Source organism: Neophocaena asiaeorientalis, unplaced genomic scaffold (genome assembly GCF_003031525.2).
Source record: "Neophocaena asiaeorientalis asiaeorientalis breed wild unplaced genomic scaffold, Neophocaena_asiaeorientalis_V1.1 scaffold205, whole genome shotgun sequence".
Taxonomy (NCBI): domain Eukaryota; kingdom Metazoa; phylum Chordata; class Mammalia; order Artiodactyla; family Phocoenidae; genus Neophocaena; species Neophocaena asiaeorientalis.
The window spans coordinates 1,303,106-1,328,930 of NW_020174369.1; the positions used below are offsets into that span (position 1 = coordinate 1,303,106).

The 25,825-nt window shown below is 36.1% G+C and overlaps 1 protein-coding gene across 1 annotated transcript; it reads left to right on the forward strand.

Annotated features, from left to right (window-relative positions):
- Window positions 1-246: 246 nt before the first annotated feature.
- On the forward strand, window positions 247-25,415 carry PRKAA2 (protein kinase AMP-activated catalytic subunit alpha 2). The gene is made up of 8 exons (XM_024756245.1): window positions 247-383; window positions 9,893-9,986; window positions 10,567-10,711; window positions 11,948-12,035; window positions 13,453-13,677; window positions 21,112-21,616; window positions 23,333-23,459; window positions 24,725-25,415. Exons 2-8 carry the CDS (start codon window positions 9,927-9,929, stop codon window positions 24,961-24,963), a joined length of 1,389 nt encoding a protein of 462 aa, XP_024612013.1. The 5' UTR covers window positions 247-383; window positions 9,893-9,926; the 3' UTR covers window positions 24,964-25,415.
- Window positions 25,416-25,825: the final 410 nt, after the last annotated feature.

Consider the following 25,825-nt stretch of genomic DNA (forward strand, 5'->3'; position numbering starts at 1 on the left):
TAACATCTCTGTACTAGGTGTTGAGGATACAGAGGAGACTAAGATATAGTTTCTGTCCTCAAAGAGTGCATACTCCAATAGAAGAGACAGACATGAAAAGAGATATCTTCTGTTCTATGCAATAACTGATATCAAAGAGGCATATATGAGTAAAGAAGTTTGGAGTTACAGTGGAAGGAAGCATGAATAAATAATTATGTTGCTATGACAGCAAGGTTATTTTCCTTTTTCTTTTCTCTAGTTGGAGAACATCAATTAACAGGCCATAAGGTGGCAGTTAAAATTTTAAATAGACAGAAGATTCGCAGTTTAGATGTTGTTGGAAAAATAAAACGAGAAATTCAAAATCTAAAACTCTTTCGTCATCCTCATATTATCAAACTGTAAGTATTTTTGCACTTGATAATATAAAAGAGAAACTGTCTTGAAATATTATATTTAATAATTATTTTTAGTTAAACTTTTATAAATATACAATTTTTTCATATTTATATTTAGCAAGTGTTAATTCATTTAACCTCATCAATCCTTTTTTGCATACTTCTGGTTTAGAATCAAAAGTCTAATTGTAAATTGGCTCGTCGCTAATATTCGTGTTGAAGGTCATTTAGTACTTTGCTATTTCTAGATTTCTTTTATAATTATTTTGTAGTCACTTTTAATTAACATACCAAGATATTTTCTTTATGGAAAAGGTAGAAAGTTACTATTAAAGATTATCTGCCATAGTATTGAATATTATTTGCCAAACTGCAATCATTACTTTAATTACTGATCGTAAAGCCCTTAGGAAGGCAAATGAATTTTTTTCTTTTTGGATAAGACAAGTTACAAACTTAGAAGATAAGTAAACTAAGAGTTTAATAAATACACTAAGTAATTAAATTGAAAGGTAAATAATAATTTAAAATCAGCTAGACCCATAGAAAATTTAGACATTAAGTATACAGCAGTGTTCCTTTACATCATTTGAAGTTATGTTTAATATTTATTGCAAAAATGTAATATGCTAAACACTGAAAACTGTCTTTACTTTTATCTTAAAGCCTGGATAGAGTTTAATAAAATAAATATTAATTTTATTGACTACCTGATAATGGCTAGAAACTGTACTGAGCATTCTACATACATAATTTCACTTCATTCTCACAATCAGCATATAAGGAGTATTATTATCCTCATTTTATGGATAAGAAAATTGCATGTCTAAAGAGGATCAGCAGCTTGTCCAAGGTTAAATAGCTAGTAAGTTGCAGAGCTAGTAGTTGTGTTCATATCTGATTTCAAATGCCATGCTGTTAATTTCTACTCCAGTACTGAGAAAACTGAGATGACAAGCAGTAGTATTAATATCTTTGAGGCTTTGTTTGCTAGGTCATTATAGTCAGAGGTTATATTTAGCCTAAACTTTGTTAGTGAGTAATCTTTAGATGTCAGCATTGATGGGGAACTACTTGATAACCCTCTAGAGGTATGTTGTTTACCTAATAACAAGGATGCATAGTAGCTGTGGTAGGGAATAGTGTCCCCCAATCCCAAGATGTCCTAATCCCCAGTGAGTATGTTATATTACATGGCAAAGGAGAAGTCCAAGGTTATGTATGGATTTAAGGTTGCTAGTCAGCTGACAAAAATAGGGGGATTTTCCTGGGTTATCTGGGTGGTCCGAGTGTAATACAATGGTCCTTAGAAGTGGAAGAGGGAATCATAAGCCAGAGGAAGAGATTTGAGGATGGAAGCAAGGTCAGAGTGATGGGGTATGAGAAGGACTGAACTGGCTGTGGCTGGCTTTGAAGATGGAGGAAGGGGGCCATGAGCCAAGGATTGCAGATGGTCTCTAAAAGTTGGAAAATACGAAGAAGTGGATTTCTTTTAGAGCCTCCAGAAGGCAATGCAGCCCTGCTATGTCTTGATTTTTTAGCCCAGTGAGGCATGTGTCAGACTTCTACCCTATCAGACTTCTCACCCCTACGTAAGATAATACAGAATACATTTGTGTTGTTTTAAGCACTAAGTATGGCAACAATAGGAAACCAATACAGTAGCATTCTTGAAATCCTTAAATGGCTGATCCAGTTATTGCTGGCATTTGGAACATGCATTTATATATTTCTAGTATTTATAGTATTTCTATAACTAGATACATTTATTGCTAGAGAACCATTGCAAATTGGTATGTTAAATGAGGGTCCCATTCAGTGTACCTTACCAACAGCATGAATATGTCACTGACTGTTCAAAGAAGGCTTTCTTTGGGTTTGGTGTGCCATTGGGTGACCTGTGATGACTCCGTTCTCACATCGCTATGATGAAAACTTCATTCTAACAGTAAGCTTCAGTGTCATTTGATCTTCATTTGAAGTTCACTTGATCACAAACGTAAACAGGAAATGAGGCCCCTGAAATTGTATGTCAGTACTTGATTATGAGGTTGTCCTCTAGGACCTGCATTCTAGATAATCCAGAATATGTATATACAGGCTTTTAAAGATTATCATAGGAATTAAAATATCACCTATGAGTTCAGTGACTCACTCTCGTATTCTTTGTTTCCTTAACTTTAAAATGGGGATACCCCATGGTGCCATTTGAGGATTAAATGTGTTCTCACTGTTACAATGCCTGCTATTAGCTGTGCATTGGCCCAGAAGCAGAAATTGGCAGGCTGCAAGCTGATTCCAGTCCTCTCATGATTCCAAATGATTTTCAGTTAACTGAAACAGCTCATGTCTGACTTCAGCTCCATGTTAGTAATGACTTTATTCTAGTTACTGAATGACTTCTAAGCTAAGTCTCTTTGCTCTTCCTTACTGAGTGGTCACTTCCTATAAGAGGAGAAAACTGGGAAACCAGACTAAAAATGTCACGTGCCAAAGTGAGAATGGAGAGGGGAGAGATCTCTGTATTTTCCTTGTTTCCTGACTTCACCACTTTTAGAATGCCAGCCCTGAAAGATCCCAGGGAACCTTTGTCCATTTAGGGTATGAGTTCTAGTTTCTGTTCTGTTCCTATAAACACAAATCAGATTTTGTCAATAAGCAGTTGCAGTTGTCGTGAGGATTTAGAAGCTTATTTTTGATGTTATAACTACTAGTGTTTTCTTCCTTCCATTTCTGTAATTACTTATAATTGTTTGATTTTGGTTTGATTACTTATATCATTCTGTTTTAGAATTATTTAATTATTTGCTGTTTTGTGAAGGAGTTATAGAGTGTTCTCAATATTACTCAAAGGTAATTGGCAGAGGTGAATTTAATGTTTAAAGCTTCTGGCCTCCAGCCTTGAGCTTATCCATTCTGCCACATTTCCTCTTTAATTGTGGATCTGAATTTTTTTAAAAAAGGCACTCATGTATTCTTGCTACACAACAAGCTTACTGACATAGGCTTTAACAGCGTTAGTGATTTAAACAGGGAGAGAGACCTGATCCTTTTAGTCGTTTTGTTTGTTCTCTGCAGTCTTGGACTAACTGCCAAGAACAGTTTCCTTGCTACAGAATGGGCTTCTAGAGTAAGCAAGAAAGTTTGAAAAGTAAATACTAAGAATGAAGGTTATATATTGCATAATTTCTCTATTAATTCCAATTGAAAAAACCCCACTGGGAGAAAATTAAAAGGAATAAACAGGATTGAAAGGAAACTTCAAACTTTCCCATGAACTAGAATTCGTTGAAATGACTTTTGTCCTTGTTTATCATTCCCCCATGGTTCTTAGGGAAACTTCATTTTAACTGGTCAAAGGATCAATACTTTCTAATTTGGCAGAGATGGTTTTGCCTGCCAACTCTTAAAAATGTTTATCTTATCCAACCTACGGACAGCTTTTAACATTATTCATCGCTACCACCTTGAAATGTTGTAGTCTCTAGGTTTCCATGGCACCACAGTCTTCTGATTTTCTTTTTACATTCTTGCCTCTTCTTGAGACTTTCTATTCTGGGTCCCTTGTTATCTGCCTGGCCATTAGATATTGATGTATTTCAGCATTCTGAGCTAAAGTAATCTTAATGAACCCTTTTTGGGTGTCATTAGTCATCTCTATCTTAAACATTTACAAATCTGTATTGCTCCTGAATTCTGAACACATTTATCGAACTATTTATTGGGTGTTTCCATTCTGGAGTCGCAGAATCATCTGAAACTAAGTTGAACTTTTTATCCCATATATACATATTTTTGTGTGTGAATGAAAATACCATTCACACAGCTTCCTAAGCCTAAAACTTGGGCATCATATTTAACTCCTCTTCCCTCGCCCCTTACATATAATTGATCATTAAGTTCTGCCACTCTTAATCTTGAGCGTCCCCTAAATCTGTTCATTTCTCTCTGCTCTTATCGTCAGGTCACCATCTTCTCTTGCTTGCTATATTTCAACTGTTACTTCTGCTTGGAAAACTTTACCTATATCTCCCTTCCTCTAGGCTTCCAATTCCAACGTCCTTTAAATATCAGCTTTTAAATGCAACTACCTCTAGAAAAACTACTTTGCCCTAGTCCTAACACTGGGTTAGGTTTCATCCTCTCGGTCCTGGAGCACCCAGAATTTCAGCTTTTCCAAAGCCCTGGGCGTTATATTGTAATTGGTCATTTTCTTATTAGTATCGCCACGAGACTGAATTCCTCAGGAGCAGAAGCTATGTTTGTTTTTTCTTTTATTCAGCAAATTTTTATTGGGCACCTAGTATCTGATAGGTAAGGCATTGGGGGTACAGTGGTAAAAGACAGCGTCTCTGCCCTTGTGGAGTTTATGTTCTAGGGGTATCTAGCAGTTCTCGATAGTAAGTAAACAAATTAACCAGACTATTTTAGGCACTGATAAGTGCTGTGAGGAGAGTGAAACAGGGTGCGGTCCTAGGGTGTGCCGAGGAAGGAGGAGGTGCTAATTTAGATTGGGTTGTTAAGAAAGCTTCACTGAGAGGTAAGGTTTGAGCTAAGACCTAAAGGATGATAAAGATCTAGCCATTTGAAAATCGGGGGACAGAGTGTTTTTAAAGCAAGGGGACCAGCAACCTCAGAGTTGCTGAGGTTGAAACAAAGTTCGAGTATTATAGGAAAAAGAAGATTGCTATAATGTCTGGAGTGGAGTGAATGATGGAAAGAGAGGTAGTTCATGAGGTCAGAGAGTAGAAATGGACCACATATCATAGAATCTTGAAGACCTTGCTGATTTTGGATTCTGTTCAAAATAGGAAGCTTTCAGAGAGCTGGGGGAGTGACATGATATGACCATAGTGTGGAATGGGTACAGAGGCAGAAGTGCAAGCAGAGAGACCAGTTAGGAAGCTGTTGCTGTGGTCCAGCTGACAGATTAATGGTGGCTTTAGCCAAGTTGTGGTATAGATTTGTGCTGTCCAATACAGTAGCCACTAGCCATATGTGACATAAATTTAAATTAAATGAATTAAAAATTTTGGTTCTCTGGTCACACTATCCACATTTCAAGTGCTTAATAGCCACGTGTGGCTAGTGGCTATCGTACTGGACAGAGAAGATATAAAATATTTCCATCATTGCAGAAAGTTGTATCTGATAACACTGGTCTAGCTGGAGGTAAATCTGTCAATTCAATATATATTTTGGAGGTAAAACGAATAAATTACTGAGGAAAAGAAAGGGAGTGAGAACCCTCCCCCCACTTTTTTTTGCCTGAGCAACTGGGATTTTGGGTTTTGGCTTGAAAAACTAGGTGTTGATAATGATACCATTTTCTGAGATACGAAGAATGGAGGAGAACCATGTTGGGATACAGGTGAACATTAATGGTCTGCTTTGGCTGTGTTAAGTTGAGAATCCCATTAGATATCCAAGTGGAGATGTCCAGTACCATCTTTTTCTCTCCAACACCTAGTATAATACTAGGTGTTCAGTGATTACTTACTGCATATATAAGGAAGTAACATGTGAACAAGGTCCTGATGATTCTAGGAGGACAGCAAAGCAAAAGAATGAAAGTGTAAAGAGCATGATGTGCTGGGAACAAACAGTCTGGTTTGTCTCATGTACAGAGTATGTATAGGGAGATGGAGGAAAATAAGGCCAGAGTGTTAGCTTGTTGATCCATTCATTCAACAAATGGTACCATTTAGGTACTGGGGATACACCAGCAAACAAAAAGAGACAACAATAAAATTTCTGATATTATGAAGTTCATATTTCTGTGTGTGTGTATTGTGTGTGTGTGTGTGTGTGTGTGTGTGTGTGTGTGTGTGTGTGTGTGTAGTGGGTGGTGTTGAAGAGATAGACAATAAATGCTATGTCAGTAAAATATGTTGTATGTTAGACAGTGAAGAGGAGAGGGAATATGCATGCAGATATCTGGAGGTGGGAGATAACAGATGGTGAGAACAGTACATACAAAGGTTCTGAGGTGGAAATTGCTACAGGCAGTAGTAGGTAGATCATAGTAGCAGAGTGATCTAGGAGGAATTGGAGTAAGAGATGTGGTCAGAGACATAAAGGGGAGCCAGATTGTGTAGGATATACTAGACCACTGTAAGAGCTTTGGCTTTTAACTCTGAGTAAAAGAGAAGCCATTGGCAAGTTTTGACCGGAGGTGTGATGTGACCTGACTTACACTGAAGTAGGGAAATCAGTTAGGGGTCAATTGCAGTATTCTGAGCAAAAGAGATGGTGGCTTGGAATAGAGCATAGTGTGGAGGATGTTGAGAAATAAGCATATTTTGTGTATATTTTCAAGATAGAGAACAGCGTTCGCTGACAGATTAGATGTAGGCTGTGGAAGGAGAGAAGTCAAGGATGACTCCAAGGTTAGCTGGCGTGGGCAAATAAAAAACTGGAGTTGCCATTAATCGAAATGGAAAAGATTGTAGGAGGAACAAGTTTGAAGTGGGAGGTTAGGTATCAAGAATTCGATTTTGGTGTTTTTGAAGTTGAAATGTTTATTAGGCATCCAAGTAGAGATGCAAGTAGGTTATTTGATATGTGAGTCTGAAGTTAAGGGGAGAGGTATAAACCAGAGATAAATTTGGAAGTCATCAGCGTATAGATGGTATTTAAGGTATTTAAGGCACAAAGACTAGATGATGTCACCAAGGATGTGCATATAAATAAATAAGAATTCTAGGGATTGATCTCTATGGCAGTATGATGTTAAGATGTCTGGGAGATGAGGAGGAACCAGCAAAGGAGAATGAAAGTGAACAGTTAAAATGATTGGAGGAAAATCAAGAGAATTTTGCGTCTTGAAGCCAAGGGGAAAATGTGTTTGAAGAAAGAGAGATTAACTGTTGCTGTACTGCTGAATATTGAGTAAAATGAGGCTGAGAAGGAAGAGCTAATTGTAGAAACCAAGTCCTTTAGTAGGTGGGGCAAAGGAATCCAGTGCATAATTGGAGGAGTTAGTCTTAGTATATGACCGTGGAATGAGTCATTGTGTGTGGTAGAGGGAAAGAGAGTTAGAACTGAGGAGTGAAGGAAATTAGAGGGCATGTACTGGACAGATCATCTAGATGGATACTTTGTTCACCCGGAATGATGACAGCATTAGCAGTGGGGAAAGAGACATTAAGTCAAAATGGGAGGGAGCTGACAACGAGGTCGGTTGATGACTATAACAAGAAAAGGTATGGGTAGTGTGATCTGGTGGCCTGCACTTCAGAGACAGTGGGGTTTTTGAGGGAGCATTTCCTTTAGACCGTAGTTCATTACTAGACTATGGAAATTGGCCAGCATTTAAAACTTCATTGTGAGTTAATAAAATCTAGGCTGTGATCAGTAATGACTGCTAATATCTCAAAAAAGAGACAGATGTCCTACACCTGTGGCTGGAAGCACATAGTCTTTAAGAAGAAAATTAAAATCAAACTGAAATCTGGTCAGGCCTCTGGATCCAACAGTATTTACTGAAGACTGTAATATACTCGGAGGTATCAGCAACTACATTTATTAGAATTGCATCACTTTTCTCTTTTACCTCAAAGATGTACAGAGCAGAAAAGTGACTGAGAATTCTGTTACTAAATGAGATCAGCCTACAGTGAAGTGACACAGCAGGTGGTCCGGCCCCTCAGTATTCATTTTATTCAATTAGAGTGCCTGTTAGGATTGCTCTTACAGAACCATCTTTTTTCTCGAGTTCTCAGGGAAGATTCCCCTTTCATAGTTCATTTGAAGTAGACTCAGCCTTATTTTCCAGTTATAGTAGTTTATTCTGTGTGAAGTGGGGTACCTTGTCATTTTTCATCCCCAGGACTGACGATGGCTATTATAAATATTTCTTCTGAAAGTCTGTAATCATTTTCAATACTACAGCTTTAATTTTTACTTTTTTCTATTGTTTTAATTGAAGCATCGTTGATTTACAATGTTGTGTTAATATCTTACTTTTTCCAAGTGTTTAATTTATACATGATGTGTCCTCTTTTAAAATATATAGTGTATAGTTATATCACCAACTTCCTGGTCATTTTTTCCCTCCTCTTTAATGAAGACTGGTAACCAGAACCGCCATTTAGAACATACTCTCTTTTTTTGCACATTAATAATAAAAGTTGCCCCATCTGGGTGGACTAATTACCAAAACGTTCCCCTGCTTCTGGCACATCCTGTGTCAAGGTATACTGCCTACAGGGGGGCATCTGGGCCACTTCTCAGCCCCTGCTTGTGCCTTCCACTGGGTGCCTTTAAGGCATGCAGAACTGCCAGCTACACTTAGTGGCTTTAAATAGCAACTCAGTGTAAATTAGATACTGCTCATGATTAACCAGATTATAAATAATTTTTTATAAATAAAGCAGAGTAGAACAATTTTTCTTTTATATGTGTTAAATGCAACCTTCATTTAAAACATTCATGTTATATTTAACTTGTATTTAAAGTTTTCAGAACTCTGGTACAATTGTGTGTGTATGTGGAGGTTGTAGTTTTTTAGGAAAAATTTTATTTTGTCAAATAGAGCTAAGGTTCTTTATTGTTTTATGTGCTCAGCTTTGAGTGCCTAGAAAACGTACATATATGTTTTCACACACATAAACACATACACATACATAAATACATACATCTATTTAATTTTTTATTATGGAAATTTCATAATGAATACAACAGTAAAGTGATGAAGCCTCATTTATCTGTCCTTCAGCTTCAACAGTTATTAGTGTATTGTTTTATCTGCTTCCTCCTGCTTCTCCCACCCCAAATTATTTTGAAGCAAATCCCAAATAGTATGTTTTTAGTCTGTAAATTCTTCAGTATCTACTGTGGAATTTAAAGGCTCTATTTTAATAAAACAAGCACAGTTCAGTATCACACCTAAACAGTTAGAATATTATGAACTATCCAGTCAGTATTCAGATTTTCTTGATTGTTTCATAAATGGTTTTTAAAGTTGGTTTGTTTGAACTGGAGTGAAAACAAGTCTATACAGTATAATTGGTCAATATGTCTCTTGATTTGCTTTTAATCTATACCTTCCCCTCCCTTTTTTTGCATTTCATTTTTTTGAGGAAAGGATCATTTGTCTACTTTATAGATTCTGCTGATTTGTATCCCTTTTGGTATCATTTTACCTTTCCAAGAATATTTTTCACTTATGTTTAAATATAAGCTACCTCATCTCTATAGACTACAAACAAATTTTTGTTTAAATGGAAAAATTGATGCTTAATTTAGTTGTTGAGGAATGAAGGATTTCCTAAATTTTGTAAACATGAAAGGGGGGATCTGGAGGGAAGTCTGTAAGCCCTGGGAAGTAATTGAGTTTTGTGAAGCTCCGTGTTTATAGCTCTGTGATTATTTTGATAACATTATATAATTTGTTGCCATCTTAAAATATTGTAGAATACTGGAATATCAATTTATAGCAAGAATGGAGGTACTAGGTTGATTCTGGTTAAAGTAACGTTTTTTATTAAATTTTTTCATTTACAAAAAAGATACCAGGTGATCAGCACTCCAACAGATTTTTTTATGGTAATGGAATATGTGTCTGGTGGTGAATTATTTGACTACATCTGTAAACATGGACGGGTGAGTAACATGCTGTTTAGTTCAATAAGCCCTTAAGCTAAAAAAGAAGAAAGTAGTGAGAAATAGCAAACCACAAATGTATCTTCAGAGTCGGGGTTGCTTCTGTAATAATGTCTAACTAAACATACAGAGTATTAGATATATTTTTCCTTAAAAAGTACACCTTATGAAATACTGATTTTAGGAAATATATTCCACTTAATTGCCAACGTGAAAAGCCTGTGCTTTTCAAAATGAAAAATCTGTTCCATAACATCATGTTGAAGCTTCAGTTATTTCCTTTTCTTAGCAATTTCACGTAAGCTCTGTTTTAGATTATGTTTTACTTGTCGATTCCCTGAAACACTGTGCACACTTAGTAATATTAATTGAAAACGAACTGCCTAGCAGCAAAGAAAAACCTGTTGATTGACATGTTGAGCTTGAATGCAAGTTTTTGGCTTGTTTGTCTCATTTGTTGAGAATTCTGGCACAGTTCTAATTAGTGTACTCAGTTATATTTAGGCTGATTATGAAACTAAAACTTTTGCTATGTAGATGTCCCAAATGTTCTTAGTGCAGTTTCTTTTATACCTGATAGGTTGAAGAGATGGAAGCCAGGCGCCTCTTTCAGCAGATTCTGTCTGCCGTGGATTACTGTCACAGGCATATGGTCGTTCATCGAGACCTGAAACCAGAGAACGTGCTATTGGATGCACACATGAATGCCAAGATAGCTGATTTTGGTATGCAACTCCAGGGTCGTTTAGAAGTGTGCTACCTGCCTTTGCAGGTGTGTCAGTACCAACTCTTAATGAACTAAGAACTTTCAACTTCATTGATGTAAATCCAATACCGTGAAAAGGGATTAGTTGGACAGTCTGCACACTAGCTTGCTCTATTCATTTAAACCACTTTTAAAAAATGCAAGTATTTCTAGAGACATTCAGAGGGCTTGCGTCAAGGTAAATCCACTCAATCTGTATTGCTTCCTCAGGAAATGAGACTTAACTGTTTTTTTGTGAGGGCCACAAACTCCTTTGAAAATCTAATGAAAGTATGGGCATTTGCCCTGACAAATACACTTAGATGGAAGTACATGAAAATTTGCACGCAGTTTGGAGCATTGCAGTCCTTCTGAATTGATCGAGGAGGAATGTCAGTGGACTACAGGTAACAGGTAACAACTTGGTAGAAGAATAGGAGTTTTTGTTGGTGGTAAAATAAGAGGGTAAAATGTAATTTTTATGCCCCAAACACTTTCTGGGATAAACATACCTGGACAGGGCGCCATAGTAGAGGAGAGGATCAGAAAGTGAGAGATTATAGAAAGAGATGAAAAGGTATCAGAGTTCAGCATTACTTATTTAAAATTTTTGTCTGTACCTTGCCTTTAATCTAAAAGCCAGGGAAGTCATTTTCCTATTTCTCTTCCTTCTCTAAATCACAAAGCTCATTTACTGCTGTAGTGCAACTAGATTTCTGGTTCAATGGAATGTTTTTCTATGTCGAATTAAAGCTTTGCAAATTAAAAACTTTTGGAACGTAATATTTATAAATTGGAGCCTATCTGATTTCTACTTAGAGATATTTAAAAATGCCTTTGAAAGCAGAGTATAAAAAAGTAATCGTAGTCTCTATTTTCTTTCATTTGCAGACGTGGTAAATAATATTTTGATGCTTTTATGTTTGGAAAAGTTCATATAATTTAGAATAACCTCATATTTGTGAAGTGAATCAACATTCTTATTTAGAAAAGGAGTTTCATTTCAATCTTAGGCATGGTGTGCTTTGGCTTTTTTGTCATGTATGAGCACTCTGAAATGGAGTCTTTCTAGTCCAACAAATGCTTTCTACTGCTTTTAAAAATAAACATTATGATATGTGAGGCATTACAGACTTGACGTTTTTCCTTATGCATTTATCTGTATTTAGTTTTAAACATATGTAGCACCAGGTAAACATATTACTCTTATTTTTAGGATTATCTAATATGATGTCAGATGGTGAATTTCTGCGAACTAGTTGTGGCTCCCCAAATTATGCAGCACCTGAAGTCATCTCAGGCAGGTAATAATATGTCAGTGAAGAGTAAGCTTTTTGTAACGCTTTGTTGGTTCTGATAACATTTAACTATAATACATTCTCTTCGGAAGATAAGATTTTTAACATAATAGAAACATATTGTCCCTTTAGTTTTTCTATTGTTGAAGAGAGATTACTTATATTAAACAATTTTTAAAAACATTTGATTTAGATTTTGTTATGAATGTATTTAAGGAGTTTTTCCACTAAAAACTGAAACAAAACTTGATTTATTTTTTTCATTTTAGAAAATTGCAGCTAGGAGAGCAAGCATTTGCTGCATGTAAGCTAGTGTCATTATTTACTTCTCAGACATAGTCCTTTAATAATCCTGTATATACTCTTTTATAAAGCATACAGAGTATTATTTTTATGTTTTGTCTTTAGAAGAATGAGGTTTTCTGGGGGGACAGTATTGTCATTTCATGAAGTTAACTGCACAAGAGAAGACCGTGTAATTTATTCATGTAACTTACTCATTGGTACATTTTTAAAATGTTTATACAGAGTGCAGTGATAAATTCAAGTCTTCTATGGTGACCAATGTCTGATTTTAAAAGTTTACAGAATTCTATGAGAGAAAATAAAGAAAAGGTATTATTGCAGATATAGCAGTTTGGACTCTACAGCAAACAATATAAATAATGGACAGCAATTTATATTGAAATGGAGTGTATTTTTTTAATTGGAATTGTAGAGATCTACTTTGTTACCTCAGACTTAGGTTTGAGTTTGGTAATGTGCTATCAGTGGAATCTTAACAATGTAGAAAGGTGAGAGGAAAAAGGAATAGCATTCTAGGCATAGGTTTTCTGGATAAAGGTAATCTTAGTCCCAGGGGCTACCAAGTGGTTGGAATGAAAGTAGTAGGTACCCAGGATAATGTGATGCAGCATGAAGACTGTGAAAGAGATTGCAGTAGGGCTAGTTAGGTACTTTACTATTCCAGATATTCTTTAAAATAGGTGTGCCAGGCATAAACATTCTATTATATATGCATTTTCTTTTAATAGCTTTATGGTAAGAAGATATAGCCTATACACTATATAGTATTGCTTTTCTTCAAATTTATGGTCGTCCACTTCGATGTTTCTATCAAAAATCAACCATAGAAAGTTTTATATTTTTTAATTAGTCAATTAGTAAGCTCAGTTTAGTTTGTGTCAAAAAATAAAAATACTGTTTTCTCCTGGGAAATTTGAATAGTATTTGGTTAGATCACTTATTCTTTGTGGGGAACAACCATTGAGCGTTGTGGAGTGGCCACGGACTTCACTAAAGACCTTGGAAAGCAATACATACACAGTCTGTACTGTGTATATAGGTACATATAGAAACAGGGTACACGTAGATGGGAAGTGACACTTGCATTTCAGGTTTGTGTTGTCATCCTTTCCCCTAGATTGTATGCAGGTCCTGAAGTTGATATCTGGAGCTGCGGTGTTATCTTGTACGCTCTTCTCTGTGGCACCCTCCCCTTTGATGATGAGCATGTACCTACGTTGTTTAAGAAGATCCGAGGGGGTGTTTTTTATATCCCAGAATATCTCAATCGTTCTGTTGCCACTCTCCTGATGCATATGCTACAGGTTGACCCCCTGAAACGAGCAACTATCAAAGACATAAGGTGAATAGTCTTTTTGTTGCTATTACGTACGTATTCTAGTATTAATATTAGTACCACTACCTGAATGGCTGCTTTATGTTAGACACTGTAACACTTGATTGTATACGAATTTTACTTTCCTTATTACATAAAGCTGATCCTGTCACTCAGCTTTTAAATATTTCAGATTGTTTCCCAAACTTTTCAGTTTAGGTAGCAAAGCATACGAGGCCCTTCATAGTTAAGGCTCAACGCCGTACCCCTTATACCAGAGCTTCAGCCACAGTGAACTTTTCCTTGTTCCTCAAACATAATGCATATTTTATGCCTCATGTCTTTGTTTATATTATTCCCTTTGCCTCTGATGCCTTTTCTGCATTTTTGGACCTGAAAGATTTCCATTCATCCTTTAAAATTCTGCTCACTTATCACCTTCCTTGTGAAATCGCTTCTGATTCTCCTGAGCAGTTTTAGTTGCTTCCACTTCTGTGATTTCCACATTTTGTTCATGCTTTCATTCTTTCATTCTCATTCTGTATCTAGTTGTTTTCAGTGTATCTTTCTCCTCTCTTGTAACTATAAAAGGGTAGAGAGAGTGTCTTATCATCTTTGTATATACAGTGCTAGAAGGCCTAGAAATATAGTGTACACTCAGGAAGTATTTGAATAAGTTTCAAATGGAAAAACAGGGTGAGAGTTATATATTTTACATACGGTTGATGAAATAGACCGTAAAAATTTTTGCTAAGATTTTGAATCCAAAAATAGCCGCTCGTGGGTTTGCTGAGAAGGATTTCTTGTTATGTGAGAAACTTTGGAAAGTGCAGTTGCTGGTGTTACTGTGAATATGACCTTTATATAGCACACACAAGTCAGGATGATTCATTGCCTTCTACTTTTTATTTATCAGTTATGTTTCTTAGAGGGTTTTTTGTTCTCACCTAACATTTCATCAGGTATTTATTTGCAAACGCATTCTTTTGACATCTTTCCAGAATACTTTGCCTTGTCTTCATAAGCCAGAATACGACTCTGGGAACATTTCAGCGGTGGCTGAGGTAGTTGTTTTTGTGACTGCTGCTGATCTCTTTGGCACTCCCGTTGCATTCGTGTACTGTTTTCTTCCCCCAGCCTCTCTTAGTGTTCCAGGCCTCATACCTAAAAATGTAAAATTGTAAATTAGAACCAGCTTTAGTTATGGAAATGGACTTAGCAGGGAAAAACTCTGTTGTGTTCATAGTCCTTTAGAATAAATAGTTCACTTAATTGGCTTTTCCTTAGAAAGAAAATTGGCTTTTCCTTAGAAAAGAAAAGTATGCTAATATATATATACACTTGCACCTGTTTGTATCAGCACATACATTGAGAATAGTAAAAGTACTGATTCTGTTATGTTAAACAGGTGTCTGTATATTTACAAGTTTTAGAAGAAAAATGTAAATAAAAGTCTACTAGGATGAGTTAATTTACACATATGTAGGTGGTATAAAATGGTGGCAACCATCTCTGTACTTAAAATAATAACTTGAATTTATAGTTTTCATCTTTTTTTATTTATCCATATTCTGTTTATTAACATTTGGGAATTCTTCATTTGACAAAATATGGTTCAACAGAGTTACTAATTATTAACGATTATTATATAACAGGTATTTTGCTAGGTACTCGACATATTTTATTGCATTGATTCTTAACAGGTAACTATTATTATTCTCATTTTACAAACCGTGAAACTGAAGCTTAGAAAGGTTATGTTTTGATTTATGTATCTGTTTGTCCCTATTAAATTTTAGGGTCCTTTAAATTAGGGACCAAGTATTAATACGTTCTAGGCATTGTGCATTTGATATGAATTAGGTTTTGAGTAAATGTGTATTTGTGAAAATTACCCAGCTAATAAGAGGCAGGCAGAAGTAGGGCTCAGAAATTGCCTGATTCAGAACCTGTACTACTTCCACTAATCCATCTTGGCACACCAGTTCTGTGGCATCCAGCCTTTCTCCAAAATACCATGATACATTATATTTCTCTCATGTTACCACATTCTGTCTTATAGTTACAGGCACACCTAGTTTTACTGTGCTTCGCTTTACTGTGCTGTGTAGATACTGTGTTTTTTACAAATTGAAGGTTTGTGGGAACCTTGTGTTGTCAGATGATGGTTAGCATTTTTTATCAATAAAGTGTTTTTTAATTAAGGTATACACACTGCTTTTTTAGACATAATGCTGTTGCAAACATAATAGACTACAGTATACTCTAAATGTAATTTTTATATGCACTGGGAAGCCAAAATGTTGGTGACTTGCTTTATTGCAATATTCGCTTTATTGCAGTGATCTGGAACCAAACCAGCAATCTCTCTAAGGTATGCCTGTATTTTTGTACAGATCTTTTTTGTCTTTTAAGATGGTAAGCTATTGGAGGTTAGAAAATATATCTCAGTATTTATTCGTTCATTTAATCATTTTTGCTTTTATTTATTTAACATCTACTCTGTTTAAGGTCCTATGCTAGGTGCTGGGAATATATTGGTAGGCAAGACAGACATTGTCTTCAGGAAAATCACATCTTTAAGTGCTGTAAGCTTAGTATTACTGTTAATGTTATTGTGGTTAAAAGTGAGTGTCTGAAGTTCAACTGTCTAATTACAAATTCTGATTCTTTGTTTACTAGCTATTGGCATATTCCTTATAACTCTTCATGCTTTAGCTACATCATATATAGTGGATTTGTTTGGAGGATAGCCTTAGGTTGAACCATATGAATTTACTATTTCTGTAGGTCTAAGCACAGTTGAATATTAGAAACTGCAAACATTCATCCTAATATAATTAAAGCTTTTGGACTAATGCCCAGCATACAATATTAGCTATTAATATTATTTTAAAGTGAATATATAAGGACCTTTTAGCTGCACTTAAAGAAGTTTGCACATTGTGAAGTTTCTAAAATTTGATTGGTAGTCATCATAACTCATTTAGTCTTAAGTCATATATCAAAATCAGGTACTAGGCAATAGTGACAGAAAGACCTAATTTCTGGTGGCTGTGTAGTAACCCATATGAAATGAATTGATTTTGTCTCAGGTGAACCTTCATAAACATCCTGGTTACTGCTTACCTTGGTCAAGTTAATTTAGAAATTGACTCCTGAAAATTAAAAGCTGGGAGTATGGCTTTTTTTTTTTTTTTACATGTGGAGGGTTGCTTTATTATTATAATTATTTTTTTAAATTGAAGTATAGTTGATTTACAAGGTCATGTCAGTTTCAGATGTACAGCACAGTGACTCAGTTACACACACACATATATGTATATATATGTATGTATATATTCCTTTTCGGATTCTTTTCTGTTATAGGTTTTTACAAAATACTGAGTATAGTTCCCTGTGCTATACAGTAGGTTCTTGTTGCTTATCTATTTTATATATAGTAGTGTATATATGTTAATCCCAACCTCCTAATTTATTCTTCCCCCAGCCCCAAAGTATGGCTTTTTAATCGGCACTGTTACTATTATGAAGAACTGTGGTTCTTTTTCTGAATTAATTGGAAATGAAAATTTAGATTACTTCTCTATTTATTTTTTTAAACATTTATTGGTATAATTCACATACCATAAATTTTCTTCTTTAAATTGTATGATTCAGTGGTTTTTAGTATGTTCACAAAGTTAAACAGTCATCACCACTGTCTAATTCTAGAACATTTTTCTCATCCCCCAAAGAAACTCTATACCCATTTCCTCCTCCTTGCAGCCCCTGGCAACCACTAATCTACTTTCTGTCTTTATGGATTTCCCTCTTTTGGACATTTCGTATAAATGGAATCATACGGCATGTGGCCTTTTGAGTATGGCTTCTGTCACTTAGCATGATGCTTTCAGTGTTCTTTCATGGTGTAGCATGTATCAGTACATCGTTACTTTTTTGCTTGAAAAGTATTCCATTGTTTAGATATACTAAATTTTGTTTATCTATTCGTCACTTAATGGATATTTGAGTTGTTTCCACTTTTTGGCTCTTATATAATGTTGCCATGAACATTTATGTATAGGTTTTTAAATGGTCATATGTTTTTATTCCTCTTGCATAGATGCCTAGAATTTGTAATTGTTGTACGTTGTTGTTGTTCTTGTTTGTTAAGTGATTTTATTGAACTAATTCCATAAGTCTATATTCTTTATCATAGGTGGCCACTGAGGTCTCTGCTTGGTTAGCTTAATGGGCAGCTAATGATTAGACAAAGCTTTCCTTAAAGGCCTTGATCTAATAAGTCTCCCAGCCTTTGCTGAGGGACTTCGTGTGCATGTTGGGGTGTGTCTTCAGTGCTTTAATGAAAAGCTCATAACTCTGCATTTGTTTTCATTCCTGCTAGCACAGAGCCTCAAAGTCAACCAGTGATGAGAAATCAGGGCCTTTCTTGGAAATGAACACAGCCCTGCATTTGTGAGTCCCAGGATTATGTAAGAGTATTTCAAGGACCCCTATGGAATTTACTTCCCTAACTTTTCCTTTTTAGTTTTTTGACGAGCCTCTTGTTTGCTCCAACTCTTATTGCTGCTTTTAGCAGCTGGAATGTTAGACAGTTGCCATTGATTGTTTTTGACAAACGTTCTGGGGAGAAGGCTTTGTAGAGGGAGCTCTGAGTCAGGTCAGATGAAGACAGGGCTTGAGTGTATAGGTTTCCAGAGATCTGCTAGCCATGTCAAATAACGACAGTTCTCTTGGGATAGGACTCTTGGAGAACTCTAAACCTATTCTCCCCATCCCCCCACCAGTGGTTGCTAGATGCTGGTTTTTTGGGCTACAATGATTGTGAGGCTGTTGGTTTTCAAGGCTACCGTAGAAATGGGGAAAGGAGATGGATATGGAGTAACTTAACGCTTTATTGACTGGGGGATTTTTGCAGAAACTAAGACTAACCTGTGGCTGTAATACGTCTCTGGTCAAAAATGTGTTAAAGTATCACAGATCTCGCTGTTCTTACTGAGACTCGGCCAATTTTTTAAACAAACACTCCTCAGATTATTACAGGCCTTTGGTTAATTTCCAGAGTTCTGAAAAAGTTGATTTTGACAATTTTCACTAGTAATCTCATTTCTGTTATGGAAGAATGAATTTTTGGAGTTCATTCAAAAGTGTTCACCTTCCCTATTTGATATTGATATTTTAAAAATGTTAGATGTGTAACAATTAATTTTTTTCTATTATTTCTTTGGAAAAAATTAGTATTCACCAGTCATTTTATTACTAAACATTTATTTAAGTGCTTATTATTATCATGATATAGCAATTAAACACATTTATGAATTCATTTTTGACTTCATTGGCTATTCATCATTTATTCTGCATTTATTGAGCATTTACTCTGTACTGGGTACTAGAATGCAGGTGAATAAGGCATGGTCCCTGTTTCAAGGAGTTCCCAGTTTAGTGGGGAGGATTAAGAAAAAAAAAACTGTAACAACTATAAGAAAGTATGAGTGTTACAATAGCGTCATCTACTAGAAGCTGTAGAAGTTTCATCTCTGTGTGTATACTCAAGGCCTGGCACACCATCATTTCTCACTTGGGCTGTTGCACCATCCTCCTCCCCCTCATTATTACTCTTATCTTTTCAATTCAATTTCTTTATCACAAGCAGAATGATCTTTACAGAATGCAAATTAGATCATGTCACGCCTGTCTCTTTAAAATCTTTCAGTTATTTTCATCACCCATAGTTTCATCCAAAAACCTTTTTTATAGCCTACAGCCGTCAGAAATACCTGATATCTTTTGCCACTCCAACCCGTAACTCATTATGATTTCATGAGTGTGGCCTCAGTTCAGTTCCTTGAACATAGCAAAATTTTTTCTTATCTCGGAGTCTTCGCATGTATTGTTTGTTTTGCTGGGAATACCTGTTCCCCAGCTCTGCTTAGCTGACTTCTAGTCATTCTGGTATCTTCTTAAATATTACTGAGAGTGGCTTCCTTAATCACCTACCTCCCATTCTGAATTATATACTCTTATTTTACCCTGTACTTTTCACTCATAATCTTTATCACAGGATTTTTATATTTGTGTATTTGTAACTATACATTCATTTTTGAGAGTGTTTGCTTAATCTGTATTCAGCTAGAATATAATTTCTGTGAGAAGGAGTGTGCCTTTTTACCACGGTATGTCCTTAGTAAATATTCGTAAATGAATTAGTCAGTAGAAGGCATTCAGGTAAAATATATACTGATCTAAATTTAGCTTAGGGAGTGCCCAATTTACCATGTAGCAATGCTTACACAATCTTGAAGGCATAGTGCATGTTAGTTAAATGAAAAAGGGTGGGATATTCTAGGGTGGCAATAGTAACATCATGTGCAAAGGCCCAGAAGAGTGAGAAAATAAGATCTAGGAGACTGGTTCTCAAACAGTTTGGTTTGAGTACCCCTTTACAGTCTTAAAATTGAGGACTCCAAAGAGTCTTTTTTAAATATAGGTCGTATTTATCAATACCGTATTAGAAACCAAAACTGAGAAATTTAAAAAATATTTATTTCACTTAATAATAATGAACCTACTACATGTTATTCTGAATAATATGTCTCTTATGAAAAATAACCTTATTTTCCAAAACAAGAAAATATGGTGACAAGAGTACCTGTATTTTACGTTTTTCAAATCCTCTAAATCAGAGACAGCAACTAGGTTCTCATTATCTGCTTCTTCAGTCATCTGTTGCAATATGTTGTATTAGTTGAAGTCTAGGAAAGATATCGGATCTCAAATAAGTGGTGGGAAAAGGGAGGAACATTTTCATAGCCTTTCAGATAGTTACAGATATTTTTCTTTGATATTAAACCAAAGCTTAACATGTTAATTGCAATATCAAATACGAAAACATATCAGTGAACTTTTGTACTTTATTACATTAAAATCCACTGGTCTGTTCTGTATTTTGAGTGGATCTTTTGCCCATGTATGGTTCTGTAACATCTTGCATTGGTCATATGGAAAATACTGGGTTATTGAGGTAGACTGATGTTCCAAGTGGTGACACATTTTATTATATAATTATATCAAATTACAGTCCTTATCCTCTGCATGTAGTAGCCTTTAAGTATTGAGAAGCTGTCAAACTCTTGGAGACAGACACAAATTATGCAAAATTCTAACATTTTGCTTGAAAGCTTGAATTTTATGATTGGCAACAAATACTGCCAGTTGTTTCCTTTGACGTGACAGGCTCATTTCATTTATTTTTGAGAAAATGTCAGCCAAATACCCAAGTCTGAATAATCATAGTTATTCAAGAGCAGGGATGAATCAACTTACCCAGGGTCCAATAGCTAGTAAGTGACTAGAGACCAGGTCTTTCTGATTCTGTTATATTGTATTACCCCATGTCTGAATTGTTCGGGACTTGCCAAAGCATGTTCTTACAATAGTGTATTGTGGTATTTTTCCTAGAGAGCATGAATGGTTTAAACAAGATTTGCCCAGTTACTTATTTCCTGAAGACCCCTCCTATGATGCTAACGTCATTGATGATGAGGCTGTGAAAGAAGTGTGTGAAAAATTTGAGTGTACAGAATCAGAAGTAATGAACAGTTTATATAGTGGTGACCCTCAAGACCAGCTTGCAGTGGCTTATCATCTTATCATTGACAATCGGAGAATAATGAACCAAGCCAGTGAGTTCTACCTCGCCTCTAGTCCCCCAACTGGTTCTTTTATGGATGATAGTGCCATGCATATTCCCCCAGGCCTGAAACCTCATCCAGAAAGGATGCCACCTCTTGTAGCAGACAGCCCTAAAGCAAGATGTCCGTTGGATGCACTGAATACAACTAAGCCCAAATCTTTAGCTGTGAAAAAAGCCAAGTGGCATCTTGGAATCCGAAGTCAAAGCAAACCATATGACATTATGGCTGAAGTTTACCGAGCTATGAAGCAGCTGGATTTTGAATGGAAGGTAGGAAATTGTAGTATATGAAGATCATTTGTAGAAGCCATTTTTTGTGTAGTAAGCTGCTCTGAGCTGCTGAGTTGAGTACTAAGGTCAATTAAAAAAGTTGTTTTTGATTTAGATATGAATTTAGTGGTCTTGATGCTTCTGGCTGATAAATCCCATTCTTTCCAATAATGTACCATGTGCATTCAAAACAAAACAAAACAAATCTCTGTAAGGATGAAGAACTGTCAATGTTGGGGACCTATGTATTTTTTAAATTACAGAATAGCATTCTTGGCTGAGAAACAAAGTTTTAATCAACTTGAAATCTCTTGAGAAATTAATCTCTTGAATTCAAGAGAATTTAATCTCTTGAATCTCTTGAGAAATCTCTTGAAAACCTGTTTCAGCATGCATCGTAACAATAAAAAGTCATGTGTCTTCAAAGACACTGTGTTTTTACTTTTCTCTCTCCTTTAAGGGTGGGTTTTTTTCTTTTTGCCAGTAGCTGTAACAGCAAGTGGTTGACACAAATTATACCATCAGGACATATTTATTCAGTAAACAAATACTTTTCTGTAAGTTGAGAAAAATCTGTCTTATTTGGCTTGTTCTTTTAGTCCTTAGTTGCAGTTTATTTTTCTTATTCTCAGCCCACATTTTACTTTTTTATTAGTACTCAAATTCATTTCAGTTCTATTTGAGTGTATGTGGGGGAAAAATCAATTTTTTACTTTCAGGTATCTTTTACCCTTGTTCCTTTCTTGAGGACTGTGAATGTACTTTTAACGGAAGAAAAAAATTTTCAAACATATCATGTAAATATTCATTTGACCTGTTTTTATTTCATTATTTGTACATGGAATGAATAAACAAAATAATATTTCCTTAAAACCATTAAAAAAAAACAGATCTCCCTTTTCTGAAGCAGTTTTATTTAGTTTAAAAGGAGATGTTAATGTCTTTAAAATTCTTACTGAGGGGCTTCCCTGGTGGCGCAGTGGCTGAGAGTCCACCTGCCGATGCAGGGGACACGGGTTCGTGCCCCGGTCCGGGAAGATCCCACATGCCGCGGAGCGGCTGGGCCCGTGAGCCGTGACCGCTGAGCCTGCGCATCCTGAGCCTGTGCTCCGCAACGGGAGAGGCCACAACAGTGAGAGGCCCGCGTAAAAGAAAACAAAAGCAAAAACAAAAAATTCTTACTGAGAAATCTTTGGAACTAATTTGATAAGATGTTTTGAAAACCAGAATCTTCTTTATCTGAGTTGTGGTTTTATTATCTTCAAAAGGCAAATAGTATCTTCTTTACGAGATTACTACGATACTTAAATTTCGTGGCAGTACCTGTTAACAGTTCCTGATTCAAACCATTGACATGTTATTTGTCCTTTTTCTGTCTATTCTATATTCATAGGTAAAGGTATCCATGTTGATACCTTTGGGCAACCAAAATATTACTGATGGTTTAGAGTGGAGGCATATCTGGAAAGAAGGCCGGACTCTCTAGGGTCTCTGAGTTCCCTTGGAATTTTAACTGTTGTACACAGTACTGTTAGTGGGATTAAATAAATACTAAACTACTATGTAATGTTAAAAAAAAAAGATCATTCAGGAATTCCCTCTCTACCCCACCTCTATCAGTTATTTGTTTTGATATTATTCTTTGCAATAAGAATAAGGGAGATATTTTGCAGTTTGTTATTTCGAATGTTTTTCCTTAAAGATTTTTCATTTTAGGTAGTGAATGCATACCATCTACGTGTAAGAAGAAGAAATCCAGTGACTGGCAATTATGTGAAAATGAGCTTACAGCTGTACCTAGTTGACAATAGAAGCTATCTTTTGGACTTTAAAAGCATTGATGGTAAGGAAGCCATGCAGGCATGAGCTCTGAGAAGATAAAACTTGGCACTAGTTGACAAGATATTAAACCATCTCAAAGACATGGTGGGTAGGTCTTCTATACTGGTTTTTAAGTAATCTAGACTTAACTAAAAATGTAAGTGAAACAAAGGATTGAAGATGTGGAAAATCTCTAATCTAGCACTTCTCCAAAAGAAGTGCTTCCTTGGTATAAAAATAGTCATTTGTAGTGTTGCCTGTGGAGAAAAGTAAGGAACAACAGGAAAGCAATTTTTACCTAAAATTAATTGATGTTGTTAGATTCTTTGTCACACTTCTCCATTCATCTTTTATCAGTAAACATTATAATATCTAAACTTCATTCTTCATCAGCTTCTTTCATCTTGGGTGGCCAAGGTATCCAGATAGGCCTTTCCTGAGATTTGGGCTGGATTTTGGTGCCCATGGCCATCCAGGAGGCAGAGGAGTCAACGGAGGTGGTCATGTCCAAGGACCTCGTGTGTGCCAAGAGTCAAACCTGGCTGAGCAAATGTGCTTATTCCACGCAGGGGCCCAAGTGGGATACAAGCAGAATAAACCAAGAGTCCACCGCTGGATGGAACCAGAGGAAAACGGAGTGCATAGTTAGGGAAGTTGTTTTCAACAGCATTTGAACTTTATTCTTAAACTGCCATCAACTATAGCTGTGTTTATATGGTCCCCAGACCACCTTCATCAAAATTACCCAGAGTTCTTATTAAAAAGAGGATTCTTAGGAACTCTCCCAGACCTAGCAAATCAGAATCTCTTGAGATGGGTCCTGGGAAACTGGGAATCTGCCTTTTAAACAAGATTTCCCTTGCCCCTTCCCCTAGGCAGTTGCAATGTACGCTGAAGGATCAGTGCAATGGTAACTTTTGTTTTTATCTTAATGATTTTTTTCTATTGATACAACGCAAGAAAATAATCCTCCAAAGGTGTGCTTTCTTCAAATGAAAGGGATATCAGTTTGATTTCAAGGTTACTGTCGAATACCATGTTGAGAAGGATTTAGGAGTCACATTTTGACCGTACGCGAGTGTTGAGATTGGTGAGTGATGTCTGTTACGATTGTGGGAGGGAAGAGCTTTTGCCACCCCTGCTCCTAAAACACTGAAACGTGACATTTGCTGTCAGGTTGCCCTTGCTCAGATGTGTTTACTTAATACTCTGAATAAGGTATCTTCATAGGAAGGGCTTGGGCAAATATACCTTTCATATAAATTGCTCTTCTTTGGTCCATTTCAGATGAGGTGGTGGAGCAGAGGTCTGGCTCCTCAACGCCCCAGCGGTCCTGCTCTGCTGCTGGCTTACACAGACCGCGATCCAGTTTGGATTCTGTAACCGCGGAGAGCCATTTGCTCTCTGGTTCCCTCACCGGCTCCCTGATCGGAAGCACATCGTCTTCAGTTCCACCTCGCCTGGGCAGTCACACCATGGATTTTTTTGAAATGTGTGCCAGTCTGATCACTACTTTAGCCCGTTGATGATCTTTCCTGAGTTTCTATCATCTTTCTGTTTTTGCACTGTGAAAATCAGATATATTCTTTAAATTATTGTTTTACTTATGGATATCACATACTCTGCAGTACTGGTTGAGAGCTGTGACTATCTCCAGGGGACGCTCAACACCACTGAAATGACTGAAAGCGTAAAAGTCTGACATTTCATTTACTGTAGATATCTGTAATTCTGTTTTGCCTCTGATAAATTTACATAGGTAGTATCTTTAATACGTGAACATCGATGAAGGTTATTGTTAATCTAAAATTGTGGATTCACTACAGATGATTAATACCCCTTTACTGGGAAACCATCTCAGTCAAAGGGTGGTTGGGCAACATCTTCTTGCTTTACTGTTTAGTGTAGGTAAATCCAGTTTGCTTCCTAAATTTCAGCAGGCTTTAAGCTGTGTTTATGCACAAGAAGATTAAAAAAATAGCCCAGACATTAGTAAGATAGTAATTAAATGTTGAAATCCTAAGAGCCAGCCCCCCAAATTTCAGAAACCAAGTTCTGCTAGCAATTTTTGCAGATATTGCCCAGCGTTCAACAGAAGGGCTGTGGGCCTGAAACAGGTAACGGTCATTTCCAGGTTCCTTAAAAACAGCTATAACCAACTAGAGGTTTTATCTTGAGATTTTCCTGAATAACATATTTAAGAGCCTTCAAGGTTCTACTCAGTACTGGAACATATGGAATTACAACCACCTTTGTCTTTTTCATAAACTTATATCATTTTACAACATGCCTTCAAAATCTACGTTTCTCAGATTCTTTTTCACTCTATTTATTTTTGTACTTCACCAAGCATGATAAAATAGACAGTTAAATGAAGCAAAGCAAAAT

Excerpts from the sequence above, each read along its gene's own strand:
- PRKAA2 (XM_024756245.1), top strand. The coding sequence starts at position 9,927 with ATGGTAATGGAATATGTGTCTGGTGGTGAATTATTTGACTACATCTGT. Across the intron at positions 10,712-11,947 it reads TGCCAAGATAGCTGATTTTG|GATTATCTAATATGATGTCA; the intron begins GTATGCAACTCC and ends TCTTATTTTTAG. Across the intron at positions 12,036-13,452 it reads CCTGAAGTCATCTCAGGCAG|ATTGTATGCAGGTCCTGAAG; the intron begins GTAATAATATGT and ends CCTTTCCCCTAG.